General features: G+C 56.6%; 1 protein-coding gene across 1 annotated transcript in view; it reads right to left on the bottom strand.

Annotated features, from left to right (window-relative positions):
- Positions 1-20,762, bottom strand: part of RTN4RL1 (reticulon 4 receptor like 1) — a 33,620-nt gene extending 12,858 nt beyond the window's left edge. The window contains exon 1 of the mRNA XM_068154607.1: positions 20,439-20,762. Coding sequence (XP_068010708.1) covers positions 20,439-20,451 — 13 coding nt within the window. The 5' untranslated portion in view covers positions 20,452-20,762. The remainder of the gene's footprint in view (positions 1-20,438) is intronic.
- Between the last annotated feature and the right edge of the window lie 436 nt (positions 20,763-21,198).

The following is a 21,198-nucleotide window of genomic DNA, read 5'->3' as shown; positions in this document are numbered from 1 at the left end:
TGCATCTGCAGGACAGGCTAAAAACAGAGGCGGCAGGAAAATAGTGATGGGCTGCACGGACCTTTAGCTGGCTGGAACAGGGAGCAGATGATGGCCCAGAACGAGGAGGAAAAAGGCCTTTCTGCAGTGTTTTTCTGCTAGCATGGCTAATAGCAAGAGCTTTAGCTCTGTAAATGTGTAATCCTGCTGAGGTCCCGACCCCAGCAGTGTCCTGTGCCACCGAGATCCACAAGCCAATTACGTGCCGTGCCGCACAGGCTTCCTTTCATCCCTTTTCAGTCTTTCTGCATTTCAGATTTACTGGATGTCCTTGTGTTTGGTGGAGAAGAGGGCAAATTGGAGCCTGTCATGTACCTTCTTCCCCATTCGGCGACACATTATTCTGCTTGCAGCAGGGGGGAAGGAGACTGACGGGCAGGCATCAAAGCCACCAGCTCTGTCACATTTTCTTCCTCCTCCCCCCCCCAAAAAGAAAAGTGATGGCGTCATTTGGAACCCAGCCTGCAGCCTCAAGCCTCTCTCCCACGCCCAAAATGGGTAGCAGCACCTTTCTCTATGCCCTTGGTCTCCTCTCAGGGCAGGGGCGTGATGCTAGAAGCCCTCCAAGTGAACATCCCAGCGGGTCAGCAGCCAAGCGAGCATCACAGACGCCAACAAACCCCTGTTCCCAGTGGAGATGTGGTGCTGGCACGCTGGGTCGTGAGCGTGGCTGCCTTTCAGAGACCTCTCCTGTGCTTTGCACTGAACTTTTTACCGGCTGGTGAAAAGCACAGCGATAAAAGCAGAGCAGTGTGAATAGCTGTGCTCCACCGCTCCTCTGCTCATCACCCAGGGCCAACCCGCGCCTTGCACTGGGGCTGGTAGGAGGCTTAATGACCTGCCGAGGAGATGCCAAGTGCCCAATTAGTGCCCAGTTAGTATTTGCTGGGTGTCATTGTGCTCCCACATAGCTCTTGGGATACAGGGTGATGTAGGGGAACTGAGAATCACAGAAACATTCAGGTTGGAAAAGACCCTCAGGATCACGAAGTCCAACAGAGAACCCTACTCTACAAGGGTCACCCCTAGACCATATCCCCAAGCTCCACAGCCAAACCACCTTTAAACACACCCAGGGTTGGTGACTCAGCCACCTCCCTGGGCAGCTCATTCCAATGCCTGACCACTCTTTCTGTGAATTTTTTTCCCCCTAATGTCCAGTCTAAACCTACCCAGTCGTAGCTTGAGGCCATTCCCTCTTGTTCTACCACTAATTACCTGTGAGAAGAGACCAGCACCAGCCTCTCTGCTACGTCCTTTCAGGTAGCTGTAAAGAGCAACGAGGTCTCACTTCAGCCTCCTCCCCTCCGAATTAAACAGCCCCAGCTCCCCCAGTCGCTCCTCTCAAGATTTATTCTCCAGGCCCTTGACCAGCTTCACTGCCCTCCTCTGCACTCGCTCCAGAACCAAGGGGGACACTGCTGGCTGAGCATCAACACAGCCAAGCCCTTGAGATCTGCACGGCTGGACAGCAGGTGGCCGGAGCAAGGTGAGAATTAATGTGCAAGCAATGAACGTGGATGGGATACGGTGCTTGGCTAACATCCTGCTTTGTCTAGCTCTGAGGGTGGCATTCCATCCCAAAATATCCCCCTGCACATCCCCCCAGGACATGCTGCACACACCCCCAGTGCCACACGAGTGCCTGACTTAAAAGCTACATAAAGACAGCTCGTTAAGGGGACGCGCGGCTGTCGTCGGTGGCTCGCCAGCTCGCTGCCGGTCTCTGGTGCCTCGAATGCAGCAAGGCCAAGTAATTATGGGATGGGGGCTGTAAGGTCTCGACAGTGTAATTTCTATTAATTATAAGCCCGCACGCGATCCAGTCGCAGCGGAAAGAGGAGAAGGTAAATCACCGCAGGGGCTGGGGAGGGAATGGGAGCTGCCGGGAGGTGGTGATGCCGACCTGGCAGCAGCCGAAACGGCTGGGCTGGCCCCAGCAGGGAGGTGTTTATGGCAAGAAGCAACAGGCCAGGCTGGGTGGAGTGACAGAGATGTTTTACCCTTGGCCTCCTCATGTTGTGTTGATTAAATGCATGTTATGCACAGTTAAAATAAATCACAAACAGCAGAAATTGGGGGGTTGAGGAGGGGGGTGGGGAAAAAATGTTGAAAAGGAAGATGTTGGCAGAAGGATAAAGGAAGGCAACCAAAATGCTCATTAGAACTGGAGGCCTCCCTTTCCTTGGCCAAGTGGCCACATTTTCTCTGGAGGCTCCCAGATGCTTTGAAATGCCTTGTCAGACAAAGCCTTTCATCCTACTTGATTCTGGCTAAACTCATGGACCCAGAGAATTTTTGCTGGAAACAGGAAAGAGGGAGCAACTCCATTCTGACTTTTCACTTCCCATCTGATGGCTGTTGATACAATTTATTCCTATGACAGCATCTGCTGCTTTCATAGTTGCTTGTTTTTTTTATTCTGAAGTACAACTCATCTGTGTTAGTCTCATTTTTTGGGCCTTTCATCATTTGAGTCACAACATAAAAGGCATTTAAACCCTCCTGCTTGGAAACCAGACGGGGGAGAGGGTGGGAGCAGGGGGATGCCACGTCTCCCCGGCCCTCCTCCAGCGTGGGGTGGGGTGTCCCAGTGCCACAGCTCTGCCCCCTGCAGTGGTGGAGACGTTGTGTTTCCATTCAAGAGCAATGCTGTGAAATTCAGACTCAGCTTCATGCAAAACCCTGTATCCTGCATCTCTACAGGGACAGTATCTCTCCTGGCCACCACCCTGAGTGTCCCCATGCCATCCTCATCAGCTAAATCTCTTGTGAGACAGCTAACAGCCTTTTGCTGCTGTGGCCCCAGCCCAGGCTATGGTGCGTGGCTCCCTGTGCCCCCATGCCAGGGGAGCTGTGCCATGCCACAGTGCCTTCCACACCCCCTCTGAGCTAGCCAAGGTCTTTCTTCTCCACCACTGCCAGCAGATCCTGCTCTGTCCTGATATCTCCGGAGCTAGTGGAGGCATCAGGGAGTTCACAGCTACCCACAGAGACCTACTGGAGTCTAATAATAGCACCGTGGTGTTGCACCAGTGGAGAGCTTGAACAGCTATGTCTGGCAGGGAGAGGCCATCACTGCCTGCCTCCGCCTGCCCGGGCTCCTGCCTGCTCATCTGGAAGAGAAATGCCTTTCCCAGGAACCGCCACCCTTCCCGGCTCCTCTCCAACCTGGCTCCCAGCTCTGTTCCCCCCTGCAGCCCCCACTGCAGCTAACAGCCAACTCTTCACACTACAAGGATCCCCTGCCAAAAGCGGCATGGCTCACACCGCTCCCCAAAACCCTCCCCACGCAAGTGGGAGGGCACCAGGCTCCATGTCTGTGACAGGATTCGGCCCCCGTGGAGGAGGCACCAGGGTCACAGAATGAGTAACACCCATCCCACCACACTTCCAGCTTGGAGCTCGTGTGAGCATCCTCAGGGTGTGGTGGCCTGTCCCCCCTCCCACTTTGTTTCCCCTGTCATAGTTTTCACTCTAGCTTCTGCAGAGCTTCTGCCAGCCTCCAACAGGCTTCCTTTTGGGGCATTTAGAAAGAAATTCCTGCCAAATTCTCTTGTGCTGTGAGGGCATAGAGCAGCCCCTGTGTGCTACAGGCCTTGCCAGCGCCTGGTCATCCTTGAGCAACATCCCTCACCTCACCCAGCATCTCTCACCCTTTCCCAGATCCTGTCTGTGGTGTTCCATCTCCCAGGAAAGTGATCACAGCTGGAAACCATGCTGGTGCTTATTGAAATAAGCTTTCAGGTTTCATTTAGCACCACTCGCTTCCCACCTCACCTTCCCCTCGTCAGCACTTTACTAATTGCAACTTTTAACTCATTGCACCCAGGAAGCCCAAGAGCAGCTGCTGCTGTGAGGACACTGGGGCCCTCCACTCCCCACTGCTGCTCGCTCCCACAGCCTAACAGAGGGTCACTCAGGTGAACCCCACACCAAGGCAGCCCATGCAGCCCTGCTCCTGCTCCCAGCTCACCCCACCAGCTTCCAGGGAACAGAGCACTGCATCCCAGCGGACCCAAAATCCAGGCAAAATCCCGGCTGTCGCTTGGGAGCATAAATCAGCACATGGCTGGCGAGGAGGAGGCGAGAGCTCCCGACGGCTATCCAAGCGCTGTCTGCCTCAGACTTATTAAATTATGGCTCTCAAGTTCAGCATCTGAGCCCGGCGCGGCGGCGGGGACCAGGGCCGGGAGGGAGGAGGGTTACAGCTTCCTAATTCAATCATGGGGCAGAGGCGATGGTGCAGGCGGTGGGGGAGCAGAACCCTCGCTGTTGATACAGAGAGCCAGGCTGCAGCAGCACTCCTGGCAGGTTCTGCCCCACGGCCATTCTTGGAGCTCCCAGATCTGTGTGCTGAGACTCTGGGAATAGGTCCATGTCTCCACTAAGGGTCTGGGGGCATGATGAACCCGCAGTCCCAGGTCTGGTCCAGCCATGGTGCTGATGGGAGGGAGCAGAACATTGGTGCCACTGCACAGGTCTGTGCTGGTCTAAGACCATTCGGGGTGGAAAGTGGGATGCTCCCTGTCCCATCCAACATCCAACACAAAGAGAAAACAAGAACTCACCATTTCAGGAGAGCCTGAGGTGCTTTTTACAGAAACTCAAGAGGGAGAGACAGATGAAGTGCCATTTCCCAACTGACACCACGAACCAGTGAGTGTGACCAAAACTTGGGGAGGGTTTGCAGCGTTCCTGCTCTGCCCAGGGGTTCAGGTGCTGTGGTGATGCACATGGCACTGAAACTTTGACAGCTGCTCAAGGAGATGAGGAGAAAGGGACACAATTGGGTGAGGAGAGAGGAGGGAGCTGGGCAGGAGGATGCTTTCCCTGAAAGCACTGACATGGTCAAAGACTAAAAGTGGAGCAGAGCAAGGATTTGGCTCAGGCAAGGGAGTTGGATCATACTGGGATGCTGGGTGGGGGACAGACAAACGCCCGGCTCCCGCAGGACACCAAATTGCCCAGATGAGGGCCAAGTGAGACCCCGAGACAAGGCTGAGGTCTCACCGGAGTGGCGAGGGCAGCGCGGGAGCCCTGGCTGTGCTGGTTCCTGCATCAGCGGCAGCAAATTCAATCGCGGCAAATAACAGAGTGGAACAAAATCCAGCAATGCAATAAAACCGCCCAGCATCTTGTATGCCTGAAGCCCAGCAAGCGCCAGCAGCCAGGCTTTGTGCGGGCGGCAGCGTGGTCTCTGCAGGTAACCTGGTGTCTGGGGAGCCCAGCAAGGGGAGAGAGGGTTTTAAATGGCCTTTTGGGGTGCTTTACATGGGGGACAGGTCACTCGACTGCCATAGAGGCTCCCACCGGATTTCTGAGCAAGGGAGAGCCGCTGATTCCTTAAGGAACAGGAGAGGCAAAATCCAATTGTGCAGCGTCCGCGGGTGCCATTAACCTGTCTGTGTACTCCCGCTCTGCCCATACCTCTCTGCCTGACAGCCAGGGCTGCCCGCTGCCCGCTGCCCCAGCTGCCCGGGGATTTGTTTCTGCCTGCTGCAGCAGCACAGCCAGCCTCGCTCAGCTGTGCCGCAGGCATTTCTCCAGTGCTTTTGCTCTGCTTCCAAAATGGAGAGCTGGCTAAATGTCCCCCCGGTGAGCTGAGGAGCCAGGGCAGGGATTACAGGAGCAGGAGAAAAGGTGGAAGCATGTGGTAGGTGGCTGCAGGAGGAGGTGACAGAGCAAACCACAGCCTCCTAAACCTGAGGCCAGGAAAGAAGACGGCATTGGAGGGTCCTCAAAGGAGGGTCCTTGGAATAGGTGGTATTTGGGTGGCTGGCACAGCCTGGCACACTTATAGACAGGACTCTAAACACTCACAGAATAGAATCATAGAATCACTAAGGTTGGAAAAGACTTCCAAGATCATCAAGTCAAATTGTCAACCCAGTACCACCATGCCCACTAAGCCATGTCCCAGAATGCCATATCTACACATTTTTTGAACACCTTCTGGGGATGGTGACTCCATCACCTTTCTGGGCAGCCTGTTCCAATGCTGTAAAGAAATTTTTCCCAATATCCAACCTAAACCTCTCCTGGTGCAGCTTGAGGCCATTTTCTCTCATTCTATTGCTTGTTACTTGGAAGAAGAGATCAACCTCGATCTCACTACCACTAGAACCTGCTTTCAGGTAGTTGTAGAGAGCAAGAAGGGCCTCCTTCAGCCTCCTCTTCTCCAGGCTAAACAACCCCAGTTGCCTCAGCCACTCTTCATAAGATCTGTTCTCCACTCACTTGACAGTAGTTTTTGCCACTTGTTTTGGAAGCATGGGCAGGTTGGTGCCTGGGTAATATGTTTAAGGAGGAGGTGGTTGGGCAGGTGTTAGAGGGGTGTGCACTGTAGGATGATCAGCCAGAGCTCCCTCGGATGCGCAGGCAGCATCTGCTGCAGGGTAAGGTGCCATCTGGGCCCACACGGCTCAGCCCTGCCCTCACCCCAGCCTGCAGAGAAGCTGAAAGCGAGCTGATGGGGAAGGGAAGGGAGAGGAGGGGTGGGGAGCGAGGCGGAGGCGCAGCCAGCCCCACCAGCCACCTCGCCTCTCTGCATCCCAGCTCCATTTGCAGATTTATTAAATCGAGAGCCAATTTCGCCATCATTTCTTTCAAGCAGCTCCACCTCGCAGGTGCGCGGAATTTATTTGAGATAAAGAAAACCATTACAGGGAGACAGCAATCTTCAAAGACCACCTCGGAGACCTGAGAGAAATAAAAACAGTAGCCCGTGCAAATGTGCAATTAAGTTTCAAAATACTCGTGCTCCATGAAAAGCTCCGTCCCTGCAGAGAACAGCCCTTTAAGGCAATTTTCCCAAGCCCTATTCAGCATTCACTCCAAAATGCCTTTTAAGAACAACATGTGATTTTCATTTTATTTTAGTTTTTTTCCCCCCTCTCTCTGCCTGGCTCCTCCTCCTCCTCCCCCCCCCTCCCACCCTCACTCCATCCCTCCTAGGTGAGACTCAAACAGCTCTGGTCACGCAGAGTCACAAAATGCATCAGGTTGGAAGAGATCCTCAGCGGTCATCTGGTCCAAGCCCCCCCTGCAGTCAGCAGGGATACATCTGGATGCATTCCATGTGGTCTGCTCTAGGTGATCCTGCTCAGGCAGGGAGGTTGGACTGGATGAGGAGAAAGTTCTTCACAGAGAGAGTTGTTACCTGTTGGAATGTGCTGCCCAGGGAGGTGGTGGAGTCACCATGCCTGGAGTTGTTCAAGAGTGGACTGGACGTGGCACTTGGACTCAGTAGTCAGGAGGTGTCGGGTGACAGGTTGGACTTGATGAGCTTTGAGGTCTTTTCCGACCTTATTGATTTGATGATTCTATGACATTCTGAGGTCTCTTCTAGCCCCTAACACTCTGTGATTCTGTGGTTCTATGATTCCAGCTAGAGCAGTTTGCTCAGGGCCTCATCAGCTTTGGCTTTGAACGTCTCTGGAGATGGGGCTTCAACCACAACTCTGAGCAACCTGTTCCAGCATTTTACCACTCTCATTGTGGAGGATTTCCTCCCAACATCTAACCTAAATCTCCTCCACTCCATCTACCCTGGGACATGGTTCCTCCCAGTTTGGTGAGGGATGTGGGGCGTGGGGAGTCCCATCCATGCAGGGTGTGGCTCCATCTCATCCTCCACTCATGTCAGATCCATAAACCGGGAGTCTTTTTGAGCTGAATTCGATATTCGTGGAGGCCACACCACCAGCATAGCTCTACCTGGGGACAGTTTGATGACTATTCCCAGCTGCTGGATCTTCGTGTCCCTGATTCCTGGGTCACTTTCTGTTCAGTGATTAATTAAAAATGCATAATTAACCTGTGGAACGCACTGCCACAAGGTATCGGGGAGGCCAGGAGCTTAGCAGGATTCGGGGGAGGATTATATGTTTAAATGGATAATGAGAACATCTGCTGTGACATTAGCAGGGATCAAGCAGAATTAGGGAGAAGAGCCCAGCTCGCTGCCAGCACGGGGCACAGGAGGGCACCCCCTGGGGCTGGCTAATGGGGGGGCACTCTCAGTCTGGCCTGCAGCAGAGATGCCAGCGTGCCACATGCTTGGGGAGCAAGACTTTGGTGTGCTTGGGGACAGGGCAGTGTCACCGTGGGGTTGGTTGCCTTTGGGCTGGAGAAGGCTGCCTGCGATGGCAAGGTGGTCGCTGTGCCATCAACTCCCTTCCAGAGTCCCCAGCCCAGCAGCCACCTCTTGTTCCTGGAGAGTGGTGAGGTGCCTGGGGCTGATGCTGACCCTTAAGGACACCCTTGTAGCTCAGCCACAGTATTGTTAAAACCCAGGAGAGCATCCATCATCTGCAGCACCTCCTGCAAGGCTTGCATGCAAGGAGAAGGGCTTCACAGATCATCCATACCACTCTTGGTGAGGTCCAAAGTTACAGCACACAATCAAGGGCTCAGGGAAAGCATAGGACATGCAAGACCAAGCCTCAGACAAGCTGGCTATGCAGCATAGGCCAGCTCCAAGCTGTGCAGCCTATGCAAGGGGCAGTTGCTGCAAGTCTAAAGCCTCCAGGCAACACAAGACTCCTCAGTCAGGATTACATAGACCCATTGCAGCATCTTCCACCCACCCTGGGCTCCATGCTGGTGCATGGACACCTCCCATCAGTCCCACTTGCACAGGTAGCACAGACCACTTGCTTTGCTTCATTTTTTTTCTCCCAGACATCGAAGTTTCCTTAGAAAAGCCTGGCCAGTGACTGCAGAGCAAACTCCAGGCCGACAGCAGGATCATTAAATCCCCGTTGGGAATCCCCCTCTAAGTTCAAGCAGCTGCTCTTTTGCATCATAAATCTGCTGCTCCATCATGAGCACCAACCAATGGCTGTGCAAGGCCTAGGAACTGAGATGTCTCAGGATGTAGAAGCTCTGAGGATTCTCAGCAATGTCCCCAAGACCCAGGGGGTATTCTCAGCCTTCATCTGGCAATGACAGGCATCGGGCATGACTCCAGCTTTGGAGCAAGGAGAGGATCATCCCCTGCCTATGGGAGATGCTGAAGCTCAGGAGATGCTCATCCCTCCCAGCAGGACCTGGGACACTCCCACTGTCCTTTCAACAGCGTTTTGGCGGTGACATTGGGGACGTAGCACAAGATGGGCTGACCAGCGGCATTTGGGGCATCTCGGTCCCCCCCGACCCCATTGCCCATCCCCTGCGAGATGTCGGTGTCTGCAGCACATCGTGCTCAGCCTGTCGAGCACGGAGGGGGCCTGGCGGGCCGGGGTTAATCTCGTTGTCACACTTTCCCTCCTTCTTGCTGGCTCGGCGCGCTTTGACCCGCTGTGAAATTGTGGCCAACAGCACTGAATATTTTAAGAGCAGCAATGCAGTCATGGCCGCGCGGCTGAGCAGCAAGGCAGGCCGGGAGCTGGGCTGGGCCCTCGCCTCCCCCCCGCCACCACACCACCACCACCACCACCACCACCCCATTAGCACAGTTCAGGGAAACCTAAAAAATTCAAAAGACACTGAAATATGCAGCATTTCTTTTTTGCTCTCTCTGGAAATGACGCGCTTGGCTTCCCAGATGCTCCCGAGTAGGAGGTTGTAAATAAGCAGCTTTACGGCACGGGGGGTGTTGCTGAGGGGGCCGTGGGCTGCTGCAGAGCCCCAGCTGACACCCCTGTCCCCATCCTGCCCCTCGCTGGCCACAGATCCACGCTCAGGGTGGGGAGAGGCGTGCACTCGCTGACACTGGTGCCCACCCACGCTAGCGTGGTGTGGAGATACCAGCTATCAGATGACCTTCACCTCTCCATCCTTGGCCTCTGCCAGCTGCTTTCTGCCCCTTTTTCCCCTGGGTCATCCCCTCGCTGCATCCCTCCTCCCCTCGGTCGGGTGGCCGGCCGGCCGGGGACGCGGGTGCCGCAGGACCTGACGCAAACGCCTGTCCTCAGCACTTCTGCTATCTGGGGCATGGTGGAGCAGCAGCAGGGAGGAATTAACACAAAAAAAAAAGAAAAGCAGCCCTATTTGCATAAACCTCCCAAAAAAAGAGAAGCTGGAGCCTAAGCCAGGGGAGCCAGAGCTTCTGTGAGCATCAGGCAGGGAACACCAGAGCTGGTAGGGAGTCCAGTAAGTAGTAGGGGACCACTGCCTGGACCTGGGCAGGCTGTGCTTTTGGGCCCCTGTGTGCCCCCAAAGTGCTGCCCTGGTGCTTGGCAGCCTGTCCGGGAGTGACACCGGGACACTTTTGCATTCAGGTCTTCAGAGGGCAGATTAATCGCCGTGTGCTGGATCTGTCATGTGCAGGGATATATATTCTTCCTGGAATTTACAAGTAGTTCTGTCTGAGAAATAAACAACTGGAGATAAAAATTACATTGTCACCATGCAGGTGTGATCGATGGAAGAGACAACCCTCGGGAGCGCTGGCGAGGTGCTGCTGGCACAACCCACCCGGGGAGCACTGGCCTCCAGGAGATGCTGAAGGGGCTCAGGGAAAGGTGGTGGAATGTGCTCCACCAACCCCAGCCTCTTGTATCATAGAGTTGTGTAGAACGGTTTGGGTTGGAAGGGACCTTAAAGATCACCTAGTTGTAACCCCGCGGCTATGGGCAGGGACACCTTCCACCAGACCAGGCTGCTCAAAGCCCTGTCCAGCCTAGCCTTGAACACTTCCAGGGATGGGGCATCCATCACCTCCCTGGGCACTCACAATCTCTGTATCTCTATCCCAAAGGGCAGCAAAGCTGAGGATGGACACTTAGGCTATGCCCAAACAGGGAAGATGCCGAATCATGGACAAAACAATGCTGGTGATGGGCGACCATAAGGACCAGCCATGAAGCAGCCATCAGAAGTATGCCAATGGCAGAAAAGGCTTTAGTCCCGAGGTCAGGTCCTGGTAGAAATCCCTTGGGGCCTGTCTCAAGCTCCCAGTCCTCCTCCCCAGCCTATTTCCAGGGTCAGCAAAGAGCAGAAGTCAGAGCCAGGCAGGCAGCCACTGCAGCCCCTGGGGACCAAGGTCTGAGGAAGATTAATGTGTTCTACACCAAGTCCCTTTCTAGATTGGTTTCTCCTTCTTCTTTTTGTGGCTACTTTGTCTTAGGCCAGGCTTATTGTGGAGCAAATCACTTGCCAGGATCCCTGGGGAGGGACAGATGTTGGCTCCTTCATAGCTTAAATCTGAAGTTTTGCTGAAAGTGGTACTGTGCTCAGTTTTGGGCCCCTCACTGCAAGAAGGACCTTGAGGTGCTGGAGCATGTCCAGAGCAGGGTGACAAAGCTGGTGGAGGATCTGGAGAATAAGTCTTATGAAGAGCAGTTGAGGGAATTGAGATTGTTTAGTCTGGAAAAGAGGAAGCTGAGGGGAGGAGACCCCTACCTAAAAGGAGATTGTAGTGAGGTGGGTGTTGGCCTCTTCTCCCTAGTATCAAGTGACAGGACAAGAGAAAATCGCCTCAAGCTGCGCCAGAGGGGATTTAGGTTGGATGTTAGGAAATAAATCTTTGCTGAAAGAGTGGTCAGGCATTGGAACAGGCTGCTTAGGGAGGTGGTGGAGTCACCACTCCTGGAGGCATTCAAGAAACATGTAGACATGGCACTTTGGGACATGGTTTAGTGGGCACGGTGGTGTTGGGTCAATAGTTGGACTCCAAGATCTTAGAGGTCTTTTCCAATCAGAACAATTACATGATTCTATGAAGAAAAGCACCACATGGATCCTCTCCCCAGCCTTCAGCATGCTGAGGAGCAAGGAGTTGGCTCAGCTTGCCGGGATGGAGATCCCCAAACCATCTGGGGACACCCAGGTGTCCCCAAGGCCGGTGCCTCACTCCAGGCTGACAGCCTGGCAGCCGGTCCCACAACTGCCTTCAGTCTATTAATAAAGCTTGCAGCAGCTGGTGGAGCCTTCGCCGAGCCAGTCCTCGGGATTTAGCCACATTGCTCTGCCTTATCAGCCATGCTTTTCACAAGCACTTAAATTCAGGAGGAAAAGGAAAAAGTGAAATCAGATAGAAATGCAGGTCTGTTTGCTGTTTTCTCCAATGAAATGGTTCTGGGTAAACAGCAGACGCCTTTGATGAAATCCCAGCAGGCTTAAACAATAAAGCTGGTTACAAACTCAATCTGGCGCAGATATCAGATCTGAAATTGTTTCAAAAAACATGTCAACATTTTCTAATGCTGCTGCAAAACTTCCTCGGCACCTTGCCACGAGCCTGCGTCGGTGACGCAGGCCCCGCGCCGCTGCACCGGCTGGCACCGCTGGCACCGCAGTTCCGAAGGGGATTCCTGCCCCGGCACCTCTGCATCCCTCCGCCTGCCTGGAGACCCTGCAGGAAGATGCTCAGTATCACCTTGGAGACATGAGAGAATTTCCCAGCTCCATGCTCGGAGCCTTTTCCAGCTGCAAATCCAGTCCCCAGCCCCAGGCTCAGCCTGGATGAGGCTTCAGGGCGCTGGAGGTCCGGCAGGGATGTCAAGGGGATGTCTCCCTTCCCGAGGACAGCATTCTGCACCAGGGAAAGTTTAAGCATTAGGAAAAATGTCTTCACCAAAAGAGCAGTGGTGGAGATCCCATCTTCAGAGGGATTTGAAACCCATGTAGATGTGGTGCTGAGGGATGTGGTTTAGTGGCGACCTGGCAGTGCTGGCTTAGTGGTTGAACTTGATGAGCTGAAAGGTCTCTTCCAAATAAAACAATTCTGTGATTCAGCCTCATGTTCCTCCTGTGCACCACCAAGGACAATTGACTTTTCCAGGGAAAAACAATTTTCAAAGCACTGTGGTGGCAAAGAAGTGTGACCAGTTGCTCCTCTTGAGTTTTGCCTCCAGTGTGCCACCTCTGTATTCTGCTGGCAAAGCAGCCAGGACCCAGGGCAGGATGATGGTGATGCACAGATAGTTATCTAAGAATGTCTGGGAGGGCCTATCTCCTAAACCTACAGCAGAGGCAGGAGGGCACAATGAGGACTTTGTCAGGCCAAGGTCATCCATGTAAGGGTGACTTGACAGCCCTTGTTAACAAGCGCCCCTCTGTTGGCATTGCCATTGAAGCACAGGGACCATCCTTGGGTTGGAAGAAACCTTAAAGATCATCTAGTTCCAACCACCCTGCCACTGGATCAGGTTGCTCAGAGCCCTGTCCAACCTGGCATTGAACAGCTCCAAGGATGGGGCATCCAAAACCTCTCCATCCTTGGCCCAGCAGCCAGGGATGGTGAGAAAACTCAGGAAACCTGTGGAGCCAGAGCCCAGTGAGGCAGGTCCCATGGTGGTATTGCCAGGGCCAGCCTGCCACTCACCCAGCACTGATACTTTCCCAACAGTGTTAGCACTCAGGGTCTCTGGAGGACACCAGGGGATGCATGGCCTCAGTGGGGACCCAGGTGAGAGGGTGAGAGACTTCCAAAGAGGAAGAGAAGACCAGTCTGATCACACCCTGAGCAAGGGCAAAGTCTTGGCAGCAGTAAAGATGCCAACAACAGCTCCAGGGGTGTCTGGGGTTGTTTGGATTCCTTGCTTCCATGTATGAGGGAGCAGCTACCAGAGTGTGGAGACAGACACAGACACCAGCTTCCCACATAGGATCAAGATCTACACATGCCCCATCCCACATCCCTGCAGAAGCCCCCAGACCATAGCTGATGCCTAGCACAGCTTGTATCCCATGTGGCAGCAGGACAAGGGACAGCTGTACAGGAGCAGCAGAGCCTTCATCCCTGCCAGGAGCTGGAGAGGACAAAGGAGACACAGGAGAGAAAAAGCAGGGCAGGAGGAGGAGGAAGAGTTCAGGCAGCTCTGGGGGGTGCAGGGGGGCCAAGCCTCGGCTCTGGTACAGCACAGAGGGGGGCACATGGTGGACTTGACCCCTCTGCGGAGGTTGCTTTTGCCATCGATCCTGCTGCACTCAGGCTCATTAGGGCTGGGGAGCTGCTGCGAGCGGCTGGTGGAGGAGACAGACGGGGGGAGCGCTCGCCGTGGCTCCCTGGATCGTATTAAATATTTACTTTGTTTTGTTTTGTTTTTCCCAGCTATATTGATCAGAGATGGAGGGGAGGGGGAGGTGGTTGGATGGTGGGAGGGAAGAGGAGAGGCAATGACTGAGCTGTAAAACAGGGACAGACCCTGACAGGGTGCTCCCAAGGGTTGCACCTGCTCTCCCCAGGGGCACCCAGTGCCGTCCCCGCCACAGAGCTGCTCCCCTCGGATCTATTCACATCCCCTCCACGGCTGGGACCAACAATGCCAGCACAGAGGGAGCTGCAGCAGGGCGGATCCCCCTCCCTATCCCACACCAGCCCCATCTCAAGGGACCCAGGATGATGCGATGCCAGCACGATGGCACCTCATGGCAGGGGGTATCCCCTCACCCTGTGCTGGGACGTGCCCCCCCGCAGTCAGGCCAGGCCCAGGGAGCGGCCAGGCAGCCGGCGCTGTTTCTATTTCGAGAGGAGCTCTACTGGAAAAGGAACAAAAGCTGAGGGAAGCTATAAATAGCCGCCTCCTTCACACCAGCGCCTCCTCCGCCCCAGCATCCCGCAGCTGAGGGGGGGTCCCGCAGCGTGCCCTGCGCTCGGCCCTGCCATCAAACCCCTCGACTCATTTTTGGAACATCTCCATCCGAAAACCTGAGGGAATAAGGCACCAGGGAACGTTTGCCACCAAAGCAGAACTGGCTCAGAACAGAGGTTTGCCAAGTTGCTCGGTGGCCCTGCCCAGCTGCGGCTGGGCTCCTGGGGGCTTTGCTGCTGCTCAGCCAGGCTCTGCCCCCACCAACAACCCACGAGGGTGGATTCAGCCCTCTGAGGATGCTCCTCTTGCCCCAGCACAGCCCTCCCTGGCCCTGGCTGCGGCTGGTAGAGAGCAGGGAGAGCAGAGCAGCTCGGGCAGACCTACTTTCAAGGCTTTAATCCTTTTTGCTTAAAGGATCTTTTCTTTCTTTCTTTCTTTTTTTTTCTCCCCTCTCTTTTTTTCTCTCCCCTTTTTTTCCTTTCCGCGCGGCAAAGATGGGGTCTGATCAGAGGAGAGACGCAGGGAGCTGACAAGCTGCGGAGTATTGGAGAGAAAGGAGAAAGAAATACATATTTATTACCCTCAATTATTAAAAAATAGATAGCAGCAGATCTTAGGCCCTGGCAGAGGCACTGCGGAGCCGTTTGTCTGAGGACTATTTTGTTTTTTAAATTCCATTGAAATTATAATACGCTGGGCTTGTTAGCACAAACACCCCGGCACATCCCTGCCGAGGGGGGATCAGCCCGGCCCCTCTCCCGGCGCCGGTGTGCTGCCTGTGGGGCGGCCGCATCCAGCACCCCACGGGCTGCTGAATGTGCAGGCAGCGAGCAGGCAGGGGAGGGCAGGAGCTGGCAGTGGCAGGCAGCAGATGCAGCCGGCAGCCTTTTTTCCTCCCTCCACCTTCACCCCCGCAGAGCGCCGGGGCTCTGCCCCATGCAAGTACATCCCCACGCCCAGCTCATCAATGCCCAGCCAGGTGAAGGTCTGGTGGACACAGAGCTCACAGCCAGGCCACCACAGACTCGTCAGAGGGATAAGCGCTGGGACATTCTCCATGCCCAAGGATGGGCTTTGCACTCCTCGGATGGCACCGTGAGGGTCCCATGACCACGGGGCTGGGGTTTCCCCAGGGAAACCAGTGCAAACACTGGTGCAAACACAGCTGGGAAGAAAAAAAAGGCATTTCCCAAGTGCGGCACACGGGGCTGGCTGAGCTGCTGGCACCTCCCCTCCACTTGCAGGGCTGCTTCCTAAGGAGCCCTGCCAGTGCAGCAACCAAATTCCCTCCTGCTGCTGCTCCCCAGTAAACAATGGTTTCAGCCCCTCCAGTGTGATGGTGGCGCTGGGATTTGGCGTGCACGTGGAGACTGTCTGATGCCCTCCAGTTTGGGTGTCATATTCTTTACACAGCCAAACACCACTGGGATGCAACAGACCACCAGACCCCCAGCCTGCTAGGCTGTCACATCTCCAGGGCCAAAACCTGCTGCTGTCCTGTTCTGCCAGTCATGAGCCAGGGAGAGATGCAGCCCTGATTGCAACCAACTTCTGGCACTGGGAGTCACTGGAGCAATCATGGCACCCTAAGCCAGGCCAGGACCATCGCAAAAAGCAGCTCTCCAAAGCTGGGCTGGCTCCAAGGCGCTGTGCCAGCACCACCAGGAAGAAATCAGCCGGCGGGCACATGTGCTGTTCAAAGAGGAAAAGGAGCTTTCTGCACCAAATGGAGCATTTTCTGCTTAATATCCCCCCAATCCTAATCTGCACAAAGAAGATTGCCCCATGCATCTCCCCATCCTGCATCTGCCACTTGCTGCTGCCCACACTTAACACCCAGGCAGAGCCACGGCCGCCTGATGGGCACATGCCCTGCCCTCGACAAAAGGGGCAGGAGAAAGACCAGCGGCTGGGGAGGGCAAGCGATGCATGGTGCCGAGCGCAGGCATTTCCCTCCATCGGCACCGAGCCTCCATCATTTGTCATCAGTAAAAATAATATCCCTAAAAGCGTCCCCCTTGATTGCCGGGCGGCAGGCGCGGGGCTGTGGGTTTCCATGGCGATGCCGTTCCATAGGGATGCTACGGGGGATTGGTGTTTCCACAGTTTGGGAGATGGGATGCGTGCCGACATCCGGAGTGGGGACAGTACCAGCCGCACTGCTGCCGGAGGAACCTGGGGCCAAGCTGGCTCATCCCTCCTTGTGCTCAGGCAGTGTCACCAAAAATAGCTTGGAAGGGGCATCCTTGCTGGGGAGGACAAGGATGTTCCCACATCCCAGTGGTACCTCAGGGCCGTGCCTTGCACCCTTTGCCCACATTGATGCATGGATCCTCAGCTCCTCCTCGCTGACTTCCACCAGCATCCTGCTTGCTCCTGGCTCCACAGCTCTGCCCTGCAGCCTACCAGCCTCCCATTTATTGCCTCCACTCTTAAACCAGACACCAGCCTCCTTTGGCAGGTGCTGGGTCAGGGCAGCATCTCACTTGTCCCAGTTCACTGAGAACCCAGACGACAGCCACCATTGTTGGGGTGCTGGTGCCTCACCTGCCTGCTGCTGCCTGCTGCTGCCTGCTGCTGCCATTCCACCGAAGTGCATTCAAAGACACAATCTGCTGTTAATAACCAGAGTTCATACCGAACGTCGCTAAGCCCTGGGATTGCACTCTGCAAATAAACCCTGAGTTTTCAGCTCTTTGGGGGTGGCTGGAGCAGCTCCTTCGGGTGGGGATGGGGAGTGCCAGCACTGAGGGGTGCCCCAATGTGTGGCAGAGTGGGATGGGTGGCTGCTCCCAGTGATGTGGGGCTGAAGGGGCTGTGTCCTGGGCCACTTCCTCTGCAAGAACAGCTTTATCTCCATGCTACTCTGGGGTGGGCTGGGGGCACTGCTGGGAGCAGAGAAAACCCCAGCTGGAGGATGGCCTTGGCCACACCCAGCCACCACCAAGTCCCTCCAGTCTCCCACGCTTCCCTGGCTGTTTTTTGCCTTCAAAAACGTTTCGGGTCTTGCTGCCAAAACCTATTAGCACTCCATCCGTTTCCAGCAGCCCGAGTGCCTGCCCAGCCCTGAGGCAACAACATCCCACTCACGGCCCCATCCTGCACCCACTGCCCGCGGCTCTGGCCCACGCCGCTGGCTCCAGCACCAGTAGGTGCCTTGGGGAAAAGTGGGTGTGAAATCACGCCAGAAAAGGCACATTTTTATGTTTCCCCAGCAGGTTCACTGGTGTTTTTAGGGCAGTGTTTCGAGGCCACCTGGAGTGTCACCTGCAGCCTCAGGCTCCCAGATGGAACGATGGGGTGCCAGGTGCAGCACTTTAGGCAAAGGGTGGGAATAACATTTAGCTGAGCGTGGCCGCAGCTCTGACCCTGCCAGGCTCCATCAGTGTGGGTCACTGAGTGGTGACGGCTCCTTTGCATCCCAGCTCCAGGTCCAGGCAGGTCTTGCCTGCCCGAGCCCCCCTCGTTCCCCCCCAGCACCACCGCAGGGACAGCCTGGGCCACATCCTGAGCTCTCCCCAGCCACCCTCCTTGCTTTGCTGGGCACAGAGAGCTTGTGGCTTCCTCTCAGCTCTTTAGGAAATTAAACTTTTATAAGCAGAAAGGTTTCTGGGCTCTCGGCTCTCCAGCGCAGGAACCGCAGCCCAGCCTGAGCCCGCACCCTGCCTGCTGGCTGCTTCCCTGTAGGGAGGGATGAAGGCTGGACACCCCATCGATGGGCTGAGTGATGGCAGGGATAGGGATGTGGCTGGCCATGACCTTGGTGCCATCCTTGACCTGGAAATCTCCTTCTCCTGCATCACCAGTATTGCACTTGTGCCCATGGCCACCTCCAGCAGGGTGCCCGGTGCAGTGCCAGCCCCATCAATGCCTTCACCAAGGCCGGAGCTACACCTTGTGCCATCACCTGCTGCCACACCATGGATGATATCCCAGTGCCCCAAATACACCTTGAATCCCACCATGGCTGCCCACTGCATCCATGGCTTGAGCTCATGGGGCGTGGGAAGTTCAAAATGCTACTGGGCATTACAGTGCTGCCCCAGTCACACCACCACTGCCCATCCTGTTGTAAACCTCCAGCAGCAAACACCTCTGACCCACATGGCACTGCATGCCAAGCCATTCCCCTGTGAGAAGGCACACAAAGCTGCTTCCCCCAGAGACATCACCTGCAGATCCACCAGGCCTTGCCACATCCCCAAACCCAAAGGCTCTGGCAGTGCCACAATCATCCCACACTGCCTCCCACCAGCACAGCCTCACGCTGCCACCTCCCTCAACACAACCAGTCACCCCCAAGCCCCAGTGAAGGGTTTGGCTCTGGCCCCATGCCCCAGCAGCAGCTCTGCCCATTTCCCTTCACCCCTCCCCAGGTGGGGCATCCCACTTTGCACCCCACTTGGGGCAAATGCTGGGGACTGGGACCCCCCATTCTGGGGACACCTGGCCACAGCAAGATGGGGAGAAGAGAGCCTCTCAGCAGGATGGAGGCCTCCTCTAACTGCCTGTTGAATTATTCAGGAATGGCATTAACTTATAAATGAGTGTGTTTGACTGATTTTGTGGTTGATGTACAGATAAATTCTAATGAAAGACAGCTACAAGATTTTAAATTATTAATTAGACTGCCACTTAACAAAGCCTATTTGGCACTCTATTTCTTTGCTTAACAAGACAAAAACTTTAAGAATAGGTTTTGTGTTAGCCCACAGGCTCTTCAATTTGCATTTTGTTTTTCTAGCTCCAGAAATGAAAGCTGTACATCTTGACCTTAACAGGCTACCCCTGGTGGGATGCAATCCTGTCGGCAGCCCTGCTGCCTCTCTCCACCTCGGGCTCCTGCTTTCCCTGCCTGGATGATGCTTTTTCCTCCAGCTGGCAGCAGCGAGGCTGGGAATTGAGGATGAGAATTGAAGCTGGGAATCGGGGCTGCTCCGAGGGCTCAGGGTTTGTTCTCAAGCTCTCAGCCCAGTCAGGTTTCCCACACCAAACAAAGCTGAGGCGGGAGCCAGAGAGGAGGATCTGAGCACGAGGCCCCGCAGCTGCAAGGTGACATTCCCCCAGTGGGATAAAGCATCTCCAGGGTGGCAGCAGGGACTCTGCCCTTCCCAGGGGTCCAGACCCCAGCACAGGGAGATGTGGGCACTGCATTGGCACCTTTTCCTGGTGCTGGAGCCTCGCCAGAGAGGATCATGTGGTGGGGTGATGGCGAGGGCCATCCCAGGGCTGCATGGTCGCCCCCTCCCAAAGGTCTGGGGTGGGACCCTGGCAGGTCCCCCCTACATGGCACCACTGTCCTTGGCATCTCCCCAGGACCAGCCCAGGCACAGTGGGGCTGGGGTTCCTGCCCCTCGCTCCCTGTCCCGGACCCCCTGGCAGGGCCGGCTTTGTCCCCTCACTGTGATGTCAAAAAGCTCCCCTATGATGTCCCAGGCGGTTGCCATGGAAATCGCGTGATGTCAGAGGAGCGAACCTCCTCGGGGGTGGGGGGGCGAACGGGACGGTTCGCCCCAACTTCCATGCCGAACCCCGCCGAGTCGCCCCTTCCCTGACTCCGGAGAACGAGCACCGGTCCCATCCTCCACCCCGCGCCCACAGCAGCCCCACTGCCTTCGGGACCCGCCGTAGCCCCTGTGCCCGTGGGACCCTCCGCGTCCCCTCTCCTGCGGGACCCGGCGCCTGCCGTGCCTTCCACCCGTTCCTCCCCGCCGCGCTGCGCTCCTGCTGTGCGCCGCCTGTGCCGCTCCCCGGGGGGTGCCCGAGCCTCGGTGGCGGCGGCGGCGCCGGTAACGCAGCGGCGGCGGGGGGCGCCCGGCGGCGCGGCCCCAACTTCGGCGGGGATACAAACTTCGGGGCCGGCCCCTCTGTCCCCGGTGCCCGCGGTACCCAGTGCCCTCCCGGTGCGGCGCTCACCTTGGCGGAGCATCTTGGAGCCGGGGCGGGCGCGGTCTCCCGGTGGTGGCGGCGGCGCTCAGAGCCGCGGGCGCGGCGGCGGCGATCGGTAGCGGCGGCGGCAGCGGTGGCTGCTGCTGCTACACCGGGAACGTGGAGCCGGAGCCCGGGCGAGCAGCCCCCGTGGGGGCATGGCGGGCTGAGCCGCAGCGGCACCGGGGAGCGCCGGCCGCGGAGCACCGGGGAGCGCCGGCCGCGCCTCTGCCCGCCGCGCGTCCCGCCGCCGGCTTTTAGGGGGGGAGCCGCCCCCTCGGGGCTGGGGCCGCCGCCGCCCCCCACCCCCTCGGACCGAGCTTATAAAGGGGCGCCCGGTACCGGTGCCGATGCCGATGCCGCGCTGCCTGCAGCGGCGGGCAGGGCTGGGCAGGGCGGGGCGGGGCAGCGACGGGGCGGGCAGGGCTGGGCAGGGCTGGGCGAGCCCGACCGGGCCCCCCCCTTCCTCCGCCGCCGCCGCCTCTCCCGCCTCCCGTGGACAGTTCGTGAAAGTGCCGCTGCTCCCGTTCCCCTCGCAGAGCACCCCCAGCCCTCTTCTTCTCACCGAGGGGCACGGCCCAGCGCCGGACCCCCTCCCCGGGGCTCTGCGGTCTCACCGGGACCAGCTGTCACCCTCGCCCCATAGCCATCCCCTCCGTCTTCATTCTCCCTCACGGTGCCCCGGTATTCCACTGGGGCTCTGCCGCCCCTTCCCGTGCCTGCGGGGGTCCCCTCTGTAGTCGCTCCC

This window comes from Melanerpes formicivorus, unplaced genomic scaffold, assembly GCF_026170545.1.
Source record: "Melanerpes formicivorus ecotype bairdi unplaced genomic scaffold, bMelFor1.0.p_v2 SCAF_29, whole genome shotgun sequence".
Taxonomy (NCBI): Eukaryota; Metazoa; Chordata; class Aves; order Piciformes; family Picidae; genus Melanerpes; species Melanerpes formicivorus.
This window is presented reverse-complemented; position numbering and strand designations above follow the sequence as displayed.